We start from the raw sequence: 13,675 nt of genomic DNA on the forward strand, positions 1-13,675 counted from the left end.
GTCCATGAAATTTTGCAGACATATTCTAGAAACTAATATCTATGTCTGTGGTTTTCCAGATTTCTGTTAAAATACTCGGTTTCAAAGTTACGCGGTCCTTAAAATTTCATACAAATCTTTGAGCCCCTGTAATTTTAAAACTACATATTTTTAGAAAAATCTAAAACACCACAGACACAGATATTAGTTTCTAGAATATGTCTGCAAAATTTCATGGACTTTAGTTGCTAATTATTCAAATGAAATTGGAACTACGATTGTATGAAACGAATGGAAACGAGTGACGGAGAGAGCCCTGTTAAGAGACTTGAAAAAAATATTGATTATATTTTATTACCAGAAATGTCATTGATACTTTAATATCAAGATAATAAATTTGCAAATAATATGAATGAAGTTATTATGGAGTTATTACTACTTAATTATTAGATGATTTAAAAGATTCCCAGAAGATGCAGTTTTGAATCTACAAATAGACATAATAATAAACATAATTATATCATTACTAGAGGATGCCCGCGGCTTCGCCCGCCTGGATTTCGGTTTTTTAAATCCCGCAGGAACTCTTTGATGTTCCGGGATAAAAAGTAGCCTATGTCCTTCCCCAGGATGTAGCCCATGTCTGTACCACCCCGGGATGTAGCCCATGTCTGTACCAAATTTCATCAAAATCGGTTCAGCGGTTGGGCCGTGAAAACGTAGCAGACAGACAAACAGACAGACAGACATATAGACAGACAGACAGACACACTTTCGCATTTATAATATTAGTATGGATAGCACTGATCTTGGTTTATCGTCCCGAGTGATAACTCCTTTGCTTACGTCATCATGATGTTTCTTGAATATTTTGTGGAAATAATACCGTTTACGAAAATTGACCATCGAAGTCTCTAGAAATAATTACAATGACAAAAGAACCTCTCTTTTCTTACACGTTTAGTTTTGTTATTATTCAATGTTTTCGATGTAACACTTACAGCTGAATCGCCGTCCTGTGATTCTGAAGAACCAACCCCTGCTGAACCTACACGTAAGTATTAAAAGAAAAAAATATATATTGAATTCATTTAATTGTACTATTTTCTAGGTATGAATGACATTGGTACTATAATATCAAGAAAGCAAAGTCGCAAAATATAATTTGTGAAGATATGGAGTTAAATTTTAATATTTCGATTAAGTCTTTCAGTATACTGAGTTATGATCTAAACATAATAATATCATAATAGGATTGCGTGGCCTTAAACTTTTTACAGCAATATAGAACCACGTTTCAATTTATTAAAAAAAAATCAGGGTACCTGCAGAACATGAAAGCGAAAGTCGAAAAAATATTGCTTTATCCTCCCGAGCGATACATCCCTGCTTAATTCATAACTATATTTATTTTTTAAGCATTTTGTGGTAAAAATACCGTTCACTAAAAGTTGCCTATCGAAGTTTGTAGAAATAATTACAATGACAAAAAGGGACCTCTCTTTTCTTACACGTCTGTTTTATGTTTTCGATGTAACACTTATAGCTGAACCGCCGTCCTGTGATACTGAAGAACCAACCCCTGCTGAACCTACACGTAAGTATTAAAAGAAAAAAAAATATATTGAATTCATTTAATTGTTCTATTTTCTAGGCATGAATGTCATTGGTACTTTAATATCAAGAAAGCAAAGTCGCAAATAATATGTGGCGATATGGAGTTAAATTTTGATATTTCGATTACATAAGTCTTTTAGTTTACTGAGATATTAGATGATATTAACATAATAATACCCTTGTAGTACTGCGGCGGCTTGCGTGGCCTTAGACATGTTACCACAGTATGGAGCCACGTTTCAATTCATGAAAAAAAAATCAGGGTGCCTGCAGAACATGAAAGCGAGAGTCAAAAGAAATATTAGTTTATCCTCCCGAGTGATACCTTCCTTAGATTGGATAAAACAATAAGCTCTGGATCTGGTGCAATGTCAAAACAGTTCAAATTTTTTATCATGATTTTAATAGCTGTTATAGAAGTAAAGATAGTCATGTTTGCATTGCTTTAATTATAATTATTATGTACGGTCTACCAACAATAAGATGTTACTGAAACATGGCCTACTGCTTGCTATCCTGAAATAGTTCAATTTTTTTTGTAGAAAATAACACCAGCGGTGGATCTTCTGATGCAACTGCAACAGCCAACGGTAAATTATTATACTTAAAATTTATTTATCATTAGAGTACAGGTAACTAAAAAAAAAATGATATTTAGATGCAAGCTTAAGCCAACACCGAGTACCTGCGCAGTACGCACGGCACTCAGCTGAGCTTGTATGCGATTGTTAAAATACTGTCAACTATTTGAATTATTATGTTTTTCAATGTTTCAAAATGGTTTCGTTGTATTTTATTCTGGCAAAATTATTAAGCGTAAGTGAACAGAAATTTTATAAATTAAGTGGCATTATTATGCAACCAGTGAGTCTAAGCGAATTCCCGGCCAAACGATACTTCTTATAAGGCACTTATATTATATCTTTATTTTGCCAACAAAGGTTAAGTGTGCGAAAAAATTATGAACGAATGAATGAATGAACATGTTTTCATCTAACGACACAAAATTATTACAGAAAACACGCACAATTAATGTTTCCTTTTTACATCATACTAATTCGCTTTTACAATACAGCTACCGCTTCAGGCAACAGCTCAGCTACTGCAACCGCAATTTCTGTCGGTAAGGATATTTTATTTCTAATTTTATTTAAGCCCGAAATAATAATTCTTGTATCGCCGTCATCGTCATAGTTAGAGATGCATGGTTAAAAGTCAACTTTTATCAAGCTATTTCAATAATTGCTATTGATTCGCTGTTACTCATTTTATTAGCTCTATATTGTGATAGAAATATTGTCATAAATAAAAAAGAATTGCCTAATTCGATAAAGATTTGACGGAGTTATGGAGTAGCATCAACAAAAGTTGCCATTCCCTATCCCGAACGAGTCCTATTATTTTGGTGATTATAACTATCCTTTATAATTGTTACACTGGAGAATAAGCTATAAATATGAATGTGGTGGTGAAAACGAATCCCTTACAGGATCACTTTGTTGCCTGTATGTCTGACCGTCTGTCCGTCTGTCCGTCTGTCCGTCTGTCAAAAAACCTATAGGGTACTTCCCGTTGACCTAGAATCATGAAATTTGGCAGGTAGGTAGGTCTTATAGCACGAGTAAAGGAAAAAATCCGAAAACCGTGAATTTTATCATAAAATATTACACTCATTCCCACCCACAAATGACTTTCCCACTTTCCTGAGGCGGAGCGTAGGATTGGCGAGCTTATTACGGTTTCTAGTTTGCCTGACGTGGAAGTCACCGGTTTTTTTGTAACTGAGAATGTTTTGTCGTACAAATATCATATTAGTGTACTTTTAAATATATTGTGAAGCTACTGTAAGAATAGCAATTTTCTGTAATTTCTCTAGTAGGGAATCGCATGTTTTTAAATTATAAACACATTGCATGTTGTTTCATTGTTGTCGTTTGTAAACAATACGATTTCACGACATTTACCTACCATTTATGTAACACTAGCTGATACCCGCGACTTCGTTGTCGTGGATGCAGGTTTTTTAAAATTCCCGTGGGAACTCTTTGATTTTCCGGGATAAAAAGTAGCCTATGTGCTAATCCAGGGTATAATCTATCTCCATTCTAAATTTCAGCCTTATCCGTCCAGTAGTTTTTGCGTGAATGAGTAACAAACATACACACACACACACACACACACACACACACACACACACACACATACAAACTTTGTCCTTTATAATATTAAGTGTGATTTTTCCACAATATTTTTTTTTCGCAGCACTAAATAATGGCGATGGATCTTCTGAGGCAGATGCAGCTGCCACAGGTAAACTGTTTTAATATTATATTTAGAAGGAAATATAGATTCCTAGATTCCTAATAAATTAATATTATTAATGTTGTTCTTTTAACTAACATTTAAAACTTATGAAAAAATGTTATTCATTCTACTTTCGACTACTCAGTTCTTTATTTTGATTTCGTTAGTAACTTGCTGGTACATGCATATTGTACACTCTTCCGTATTTGATTGGATAGTAGATGCAAGCTGAAAATCAACGCCGTGTCTGCGCAAGGCAACTATTCAGCCGAGCATGGTATAGTTAATTGTATCCAATTGTAAAACTGTCAAAGCTGTCAAAATGTTAAATCAATTTTTTTTACCTTTCATTATCTTGGCAAGTTTACAAAACGTCACTTGACTGGGCAAATCTAACAGGGATTTTAAAATTGGCCAGGAAGGGTTCCGTACCATCGTACAAGATTTATTTTTAACAGTTTTAATTTTTTAATTTTCATGTTGATGTTTAACTCTACTTCATTCATATTTGGTCGGGTTATATTATTTATTTATTAGACATAATATGTTAACCTTCAAAAGCGAAATGATGATTGAGAAAAAACCAGTAATTTAACCTAATTTGACGCAAGTGGGCCTAAATATAAGGCATTTACATCATATCTTCATTTTGTCATTTTGCCAAGAAGTGCAAGAAAGTTTATGATCAATGATTTTTTTTTACATAATAAATGTATTTACTAATTCACGTGACTTTTACAATACAGCTACCGCTTCAGGCGACAGCTCAGCTGATGCAACCGCAATTTCTGTCGGTAAGGATATTTTATTTCTAATTTTTTTTAAGCCCGAAATAATAATTCTTGTATCGCCGTCATCGTCATAGTTAGATGCAAGTTAAAAGTCAACTTTTTACTAATCTATTTCAATAATCGCCATTGATTCGCTGTTGTCTTGTCCCGAAAGGATATCTATACTAATAAATAAAATTGAAGTGTCTGTCTGTAATTTCGAAATAACTACCTCATATTAAGCTCATATGGTTATTTGAACGGTACCATAACTGAATAACACGTTTTTAAGATTTTTGTCTATCTATCTGTGTGTCTGTCTGTCCTGGTGGGAGGTTTTTGCCGTGGCTAGTTACCATCCTACTGTCACAGCCGTATCGCCAAGCGAGTTAGCGTTCCGGTACGATGTGGTGTAGAAACCAAAGGGTGGGTTTAATAAAAACTGCCCTTGGGCATCGGCGTGGGGGAGAAATTTTCAAAAATCCTGAAACACGCATTGTTTCATTTGTAACCAAGTATCAACTTTCACGGAAAAAACTTGAAAAATAACGGACTTTCATACAAATTTTCATCTCCTATTTAACCTCCTTGGGAGAAGAATTTTCAAAAATTATTATCGGCACATTTAACCGAAAGCCTAAATACCAATTATTTACATCGAAATTAGTTTAAAAAATGACAGACTTTCCAACAAAACTCCATCCTCTATTTAACCCTCTTAGGGGCTGAACTTGTGACTAAGTTAAGCCTACGTTATAAAAAAACCTACTGTCAAAATGTTATGTTTCTTACCCCAGCGGTTTAGGCTGCGCGTTGATAGATCAGTCAGTCAGTAAACTAGTCAATCAGTCACCGTTTCCTTTTGTAAATTTAGATGTACAAAAAAAGTCCGGTTACAGTATTAGTTACATATTCCTTTCTCTATGTATTATAATATCCGCTAATGTAAATTCCTCAATGTTAATTATTACACAAAAAAGTTTCTTCTATAGATTTGTCCCGTAACAATTATATTGTATTTATATTATAATTATTTATTCTTATTAATTATTATGTTATTTATTCAATGTTTTCAATATACAACTTACAGCTGATGACAGCTCACCTACTGAACCTGAACGTAAGTATTAAGAGACTTGAAAAAAATATTGATTATATTTTATCACCAGAAATGTCATTGATACTTTAATATCAAGATAATAAATTTGCAAATAATATGAATGAAGTTATTATGGAGTTATTACTACTTAATTATTAGATGATTTAAAAGATTCCCAGAAGATGCAGTTTTGAATCTACAAATAGATATAATAATAAACATAATTATATCATTACTAGAGGATGCCCGCGGCTTCGCCCACCTGGATTTCGGTTTTTTAAATCCCGCAAAAACTCTTTGATTTTCCGGGATAAAAAGTAGCCTATGTCCTTCCCCGGGATGTAGCCCATGTCTGTACCAAATTCCATCAAAATCGGTTCAGCGGTTGGGCCGTGAAAACGTAGCAGACAGACAGACAGACAGACAGATATACAGACAGACAGACATACAGACAGACAGACAGGCAGACACACTTTCGCATTTATAATATTAGTATAGACTAGTATAGATAACACTGATCTTGGTATATCGTCCCGAGTGATAACTCCTTTGCTTACGTCATCATGATGTTTCTTGAATATCTTGTGGAAATAATACCGTTTACGAAAATTGACCATCGAAGTCTCTAGAAATAATTACAATGACAAAAGAATCTCTCTTTTCTTACACGTTTAGTTTTGTTATTATTCAATATTTTTGATGTAACACTTACAGCTGAATCGCCGTCCTGTGATTCTGAAGAACCAACCCCTGCTGAACCTACACGTAAGTATTAAAAGAAAAAAATATATATTGAATTCATTTAATTGTACTATTTTCTAGGTATGAATGACATTGGTACTTTCATATCAAGAAAGCAAAGTCGCAAATAATTTGTGAAGATATGGAGTTAAATTTTAATATTTCGATTAAGTCTTTCAGTATACTGAGTTATGATCTAAACATAATAATATCATAATAGGATTGCGTGGCCTAAAACTTTTTACTGCAATATAGAACCACGTTTCAATTTATTAAAAAAAAATCAGGGTACCTGCAGAACATGAAAGCGAAAGTCGAAAAAATATTGCTTTATCCTCCCGAGCGATACATCCCTGCTTAATTCATAACTATATTTATTTCTTAAGCATTTTGTGGTAAAATTACCGTTCACTAAAAGTTGCCTATCGAAGTTTGTAGAAATAATTACAATGACAAAAAGGGACCTCTCTTTTCTTACACGTCTTTTTTATGTTTTCGATGTAACACTTATAGCTGAACCGCCGTCCTGTGATACTGAAGAACCAACCCCTGCTGAACCTACACGTAAGTATTAAAAGAAAAAAATATATATTTAATTCATTTAATTGTTCTATTTTCTAGGCATGAATGTCATTGGTACTTTAATATCAAAAAAGCAAAGTCGCAAATAATATGTGACGATATAGAGTTAAATTTTGATATTTCGATTATATAAGTCTTTTAGTTTACTGAGATATTAGATGATCTAAACATAATAATACCCTTGTAGTACTGCGGCGGCTTGCGTGGCCTTAAACATGTTACCACAGTATGGAGCCACGTTTCAATTCATGAAAAAAAAAAATCAGGGTGCCTGCAGAACATGAAAGCGAAAGTTAAAAGAAATATTAGTTTATCCTCCCGAGTGATACCTTCCTTAAATTATATAAAACAATAGGCTCTGGATCTGGTGCAATGTCAAAACAGTTCAAAATTTTTATCATGATTTTAATAGCTGTTATAGAAGCAAAGATAGTCATGTGTAATTGGACTTAAAAGGTCCGTTCTAATTAAATAATTAAATAAATAAATTTAATAAATGTTTGCATTGCTTTAATTATAATTATTATGTACGGTCTACCAACAATAAGATGTTACTGAAACATGGCCTACTGCTTGATATCCTGAAATAGTTCAATTTTTTTTGTAGAAAATAACACCAGCGGTGGATCTTCTGATGCAACTTCAACAGCCGACGGTAAATTATTATAAAATTTATTTATCATTCGAGTACAGGTAACTAAAAAAAAAATGATATTTAGATGCAATCTTAAGCCAACACCGAATACCTGCGCAATACGCATGGCACTCAGCTGAGCTTGTATGCGATTGTTAAAATACTGTCAACTATTTGAATTATTATGTTTTTCAATGTTTTGAAATGGTTTAGTTGTATTTTATCCTGGCAAAATTATTAAGCGTAAGTGAACAGAAATTTTAAAAATTAAGTGGCATTATTTTACAACCCGTGAGTCTAAGCGAATTCCCGGCCAAATGATACTTCTTATAAGGCACTTATATTATATCTTTATTTTACCAACAAAGGTTAAGTGTGCGAAAAAATTATGAACGAATGTATGAATGAACACGTTTTCATCTAACAACACAAAATTATTACAGAAAACACGCACAATTAATGTTTCCTTTTTACATCATACTAATTCGCTTTTACAATACAGCTACCGCTTCAGGCAACAGCTCAGCTACTGCAACCGCAATTTCTGTCGGTAAGGATATTTTATTTCTAATTTTATTTAAGCCCGAAACAATAATTCTTGTATCGCCGTCATCGTCATAGTTAGATGCATGGTTAAAAGTCAACTTTTACTAAGCTATTTCAATAATTGTTCAATAATTTCTGTTACTCATTTTATTAGCTCTATATTGTGATAGAAATATTGTCATAAATAAAAAAGAATTGCCTAATTCGATAAAGATTTGAAGGAGTTATGGAGTAGCATCAACAAAAGTTGCCATTCCCTATCCCGAACGAGTCCTATTATTTTGGTGATTATAACTATCCTTTATAATTGTTACACTGGAGAATAAGCTATAAATATGAATGTGGTGGTGAAATCCTTTCAGTAGGTCCGTTTAGCGAGATGCGCGCCAAGATAGACAAATAAAAATTTTAAAAAACTCTTTGATATGTATGAAATATGTAGGTAGTCATGGAACTGGAGGTTTCGTATTCTATATCGATAGTAATAATATTTAACCCTACTTTATATTCAACTAGCTCATGCCCGCGATTTCATCCGCGTGAACAACACAAATTTCAAACACCTAATTTTCGTAAAAGCTTTCTAAGCGGATATTTACATCATAATAAGCATCTGCATGCCAAATCTCAAACTGATCCGTTCGGTACTTTTAGCTGTGCGTTGATAGATCAGTCAGTCAGTAAACTATTTAATCAGTCACCATTTCCTTTTATAAATTTAGATGTACAGAAATAGCCCAGTTACAGTTTTAGTTACATATTCCATTATCTATGTATTATAATATCCGATAATGTCAATTCTACATTGTTAATTATTATTACCCAAAATGTGTCTTGTATAGATATTGTCCCTTAACAATTTTATTGTATATTAATTATTATAATTATTTATTCTTATTAATGATTATGTTATTTATTCAATGTTTTCAATATACCACTTACAGTTGTTACCGACTCTACCAGCCCGGCTCCTGGATCTGGACGTAAGTATTAAAAGACTTGAAAAAATATTGATTCATATTTTATTACCAGAAATATCATTGGTACTTTAATATTAAGATAATGAATTTGCAAATAATATGAGTGAAGATATTAGTTTAGTTATTACTATGAATTATAAGATGATTTATTAGTAGTTTATGAAACGGTTGCATTGTGGGTGATAGTAAAACATGAGTGTGAGTTTAATTATTATTATCCTTCATTCTTATTAATTAACATTTTATTTATTCAATGTTATCAATATACTTGTTACAGCTGCTACCAACTCTACCAGCCCGGTTCCTGGATCTGAACGTAAGTATTAAAAGACTTGAATAAATATACATTCATATTTTATTACCAGAAGTGTCATTGGTACTTTAATATGAAGATAATACATTTGCAATAATATGAATGAAAGTAGTATTTTAGTTATTACTACTGAATTATTAGATGATTTAATAGTAGTTTATGAAACGGATGCATAATGGGTGGTAGTAAATCATGAGTGTGAGTTTAATTATTATAATCATTTATTCTTATTAATTTTTATGTTATTTATTCAATGTTTTCAATATACCACTTACAGCTGACAACTCTACATGCTCGTCTACTGGATCTGAACGTAAGTATTAAAAGGCTTGGAAAAAACATTGATTGATATTTAATTACCAGAAATGTCATTGGTTCTTTAATATCGAGATAGTAAATTTGCAAGTAATAAGAATGAAGATATTATTTTAGTGATTACTACTGAATAATTAGATGATCTAGTAGTAGTTTATGAAACGGTTGCATAATGGGTGGTAGTAAAACACGAGTGTGAGTTTAATTACTACAATCATTTATTCTTATTAATTATTACGTTATTTATTCAATTTTTTCAATATACCACTTACAGCTACCAATTCTACCAGCTCGCCTGCTGTACCTGAACGTAAGTATTAAGAGACTTGAAAAACTATTGAATTCTTTTAATTATGCTATTTTATCGGCATTTATGGCATTGGTACTTTAATATCAAGATAGCAAAGTTGAAAATAATGTGTGAAGATATGGAGTTAAATTTTGATATTTCGATTACATAAGTCTTTTAGTTCACTGAGATATTAGATGATCTAAACATAATAATACCCTTGTAGTACTGCGGCGGCTTGCGTGGCCTTAAACATGTTACCACAGTATGGAGCCACGTTTCAATTCATGAAAAAAAAATCAAGGTGCCTGCAGAACATGAAAGCGAGAGTCAAAAGAAATATTAGTTTATCCTCCCGAGTGATACCTTCCTTAGATTAGATAAACCAATAGGCTCTGGATCTGGTGCAATGTCAAAACAGTTCAAATTTTTTATCATGATTTTAATAGCTGTTATAGAAGTAAAGATAGTCATGTTTGCATTGCTTTAATTATAATTATTATGTACGGTCTACCAACAATAAGATGTTACTGACACATGGCCTACTGCTTGATATCCTGAAATAGTTCAATTTTTTTTGTAGAAAATAACACCAGCGGTGGATCTTCTGATGCAACTGCAACAGCCAACGGTAAATTATTATAAAATTTATTTATCATTAGAGTACAGGTAACTAAAAAAAAATGATATTTAGATGCAAGCTTAAGCCAACACCGAGTACCTGCGCAGTACGCACGGCACTCAGCTGAGCTTGTATGCGATTGTTAAAATACTGTCAACTATTTGAATTATTATGTTTTTCAATGTTTCGAAATGGTTTCGTTGTATTTTATCCTGGCAAAATTATTAAGCGTAAGTGAACAGAAATTTTATAAATTAAGTGGCATTATTTTGCAACCAGTGAGTCTAAGCGAATTCCCGGCCAAACGATACTTCTTATAAGGCACTTATATTATATCTTTATTTTGCCAACAAAGGTTAAGTGTGCGAAAAAATTATGAACGAATAAATGAATGAACATGTTTTCATCTAACGACACAAAATTATTACAGAAAACACGCACAATTAATGTTTCCTTTTTACATCATACTAATTCGCTTTTACAATACAGCTACCGCTTCAGGCAACAGCTCAGCTACTGCAACCGCAATTTCTGTCGGTAAGGATATTTTATTTCTAATTTTATTTAAGCCCGAAATAATAATTCTTGTATCGCCGTCATCGTCATAGTTAGAGATGCATGGTTAAAAGTCAACTTTTACTAAGCTATTTCAATAATTGCCATTGACTCGCTGTTACTCATTTTATTAGCTCTATATTGTGATAGAAATATTGTCATAAATAAAAAAGAATTGCCTAATTCCATAAAGATTTGAAGGAGTTATGGAGTAGCATCAACAAAAGTTGCCATTCCCTATCCCGAACGAGTCCTATTATTTTGGTGATTATAACTATCCTTTATAATTGTTACACTGGAGAATAAGCTATAAATATGAATGTGGTGGTGAAATCCTTTCAGTAGGTCCGTTTAGCGAGATGCGCGCCAAGATAGACAAATAAAAATTTTAAAAAACTGTTTCGTATTCTATATCGATAGTAATAATATTTAAGATATCCGATAATGTCAATTCTACATTGTTAATTATTATTACCCAAAATGTGTCTTGTATAGATATTGTCCCTTAACAATTTTATTGTATATTAATTATTATAATTATTTATTCTTATTAATGATTATGTTATTTATTCAATGTTTTCAATATACCACTTACAGTTGTTACCGACTCTACCAGCCCGGCTCCTGGATCTGGACGTAAGTATTAAAAGACTTGAAAAAATATTGATTCATATTTTATTACCAGAAATATCATTGGTACTTTAATATTAAGATAATGAATTTGCAAATAATATGAGTGAAGATATTAGTTTAGTTATTACTATGAATTATAAGATGATTTATTAGTAGTTTATGAAACGGTTGCATTGTGGGTGATAGTAAAACATGAGTGTGAGTTTAATTATTATTATCCTTCATTCTTATTAATTAACATTTTATTTATTCAATGTTATCAATATACTTGTTACAGCTGCTACCAACTCTACCAGCCCGGCTCCTGGATCTGAACGTAAGTATTAAAAGACTTGAATAAATATACATTCATATTTTATTACAAGAAGTGTCATTGGTACTTTAATATGAAGATAATACATTTGCAATAATATGAATGAAAGTAGTATTTTAGTTATTACTACTGAATGATTAGATGATTTAATAGTAGTTTATGAAACGGATGCATAATGGGTGGTAGTAAATCATGAGTGTGAGTTTAATTATTATAATCATTTATTCTTATTAATTTTTATGTTATTTATTCAATGTTTTCAATATACCACTTACAGCTGACAACTCTACATGCTCGTCTACTGGATCTGAACGTAAGTATTAAAAGGCTTGGAAAAAACATTGATTGATATTTAATTACCAGAAATGTCATTGGTTCTTTAATATCGAGATAGTAAATTTGCAAGTAATAAGAATGAAGATATTATTTTAGTGATTACTACTGAATAATTAGATGATCTAGTAGTAGTTTATGAAACGGTTGCATAATGGGTGGTAGTAAAACACGAGTGTGAGTTTAATTACTACAATCATTTATTCTTATTAATTATTACGTTATTTATTCAATTTTTTCAATATACCACTTACAGCTACCAATTCTACCAGCTCGCCTGCTGTACCTGAACGTAAGTATTAAGAGACTTGAAAAACTATTGAATTCTTTTAATTATGCTATTTTATCGGCATTAATGGCATTGGTACTTTAATATCAAGATAGCAAAGTTGAAAATAATGTGTGAAGATATGGAGTTAAATTTTGATATTTCGATTACATAAGTCTTTTAGTTTACTGAGATATTAGATGATATTAACATAATAATACCCTTGTAGTACTGCGGCGGCTTGCGTGGCCTTAAACATGTTACCACAGTATGGAGCCACGTTTCAATTCATGAAAAAAAAATCAGGGTGCCTGCAGAACATGAAAGCGAGAGTCAAAAGAAATATTAGTTTATCCTCCCGAGTGATACCTTCCTTAGATTAGATAAAACAATAGGCTCTGGATCTGGTGCAATGTCAAAACAGTTCAAATTTTTTATCATGATTTTAATAGCTGTTATAGAAGTAAAGATAGTCATGTTTGCATTGCTTTAATTATAATTATTATGTACGGTCTACCAACAATAAGATGTTACTGAAACATGGCCTACTGCTTGATATCCTGAAATAGTTCAATTTTTTTTGTAGAAAATAACACCAGCGGTGGATCTTCTGATGCAACTGCAACAGCCAACGGTAAATTATTATAAAATTTATTTATCATTAGAGTACAGGTAACTAAAAAAAAAATGATATTTAGATGCAAGCTTAAGCTAACACCGAGTATCTGCGCAGTACGCACGGCACTCAGCTGAGCTTGTATGCGATTGTTAAAATACTGTCA

General features: G+C 32.1%; 1 protein-coding gene across 50 annotated transcripts in view; it reads left to right on the forward strand.

Annotated features, from left to right (window-relative positions):
* LOC123869491 (mucin-19-like) overlaps window positions 1-13,675 on the forward strand; it is a 52,775-nt gene that overhangs the window by 9,208 nt on the left and 29,892 nt on the right. For 14 of the 50 annotated variants that reach the window (XM_045912415.1, XM_045912437.1, XM_045912426.1 and 11 more), the window contains 22 exons: window positions 983-1,033; window positions 1,526-1,576; window positions 2,139-2,186; window positions 2,672-2,719; window positions 3,859-3,906; window positions 4,647-4,694; window positions 5,761-5,790; window positions 6,475-6,534; window positions 7,024-7,074; window positions 7,700-7,747; window positions 8,229-8,276; window positions 9,217-9,255; window positions 9,530-9,568; window positions 9,843-9,878; window positions 10,155-10,190; window positions 10,753-10,800; window positions 11,281-11,328; window positions 11,944-11,982; window positions 12,257-12,295; window positions 12,570-12,605; window positions 12,882-12,917; window positions 13,480-13,527. In XM_045912415.1, the coding sequence (XP_045768371.1) occupies window positions 983-1,033; window positions 1,526-1,576; window positions 2,139-2,186; window positions 2,672-2,719; window positions 3,859-3,906; window positions 4,647-4,694; window positions 5,761-5,790; window positions 6,475-6,534; window positions 7,024-7,074; window positions 7,700-7,747; window positions 8,229-8,276; window positions 9,217-9,255; window positions 9,530-9,568; window positions 9,843-9,878; window positions 10,155-10,190; window positions 10,753-10,800; window positions 11,281-11,328; window positions 11,944-11,982; window positions 12,257-12,295; window positions 12,570-12,605; window positions 12,882-12,917; window positions 13,480-13,527 (975 nt within the window). The remainder of the gene's footprint in view (window positions 1-982; window positions 1,034-1,525; window positions 1,577-2,138; window positions 2,187-2,671; window positions 2,720-3,858; window positions 3,907-4,646; window positions 4,695-5,760; window positions 5,791-6,474; window positions 6,535-7,023; window positions 7,075-7,699; window positions 7,748-8,228; window positions 8,277-9,216; window positions 9,256-9,529; window positions 9,569-9,842; window positions 9,879-10,154; window positions 10,191-10,752; window positions 10,801-11,280; window positions 11,329-11,943; window positions 11,983-12,256; window positions 12,296-12,569; window positions 12,606-12,881; window positions 12,918-13,479; window positions 13,528-13,675) is intronic. The other 36 variants (XM_045912433.1, XM_045912460.1, XM_045912454.1 and 33 more) reach the window with 26 other exon arrangements.

Source organism: Maniola jurtina, chromosome 11, assembly GCF_905333055.1.
Source record: "Maniola jurtina chromosome 11, ilManJurt1.1, whole genome shotgun sequence".
In the NCBI taxonomy this organism is placed as follows: Eukaryota; Metazoa; Arthropoda; class Insecta; order Lepidoptera; family Nymphalidae; genus Maniola; species Maniola jurtina.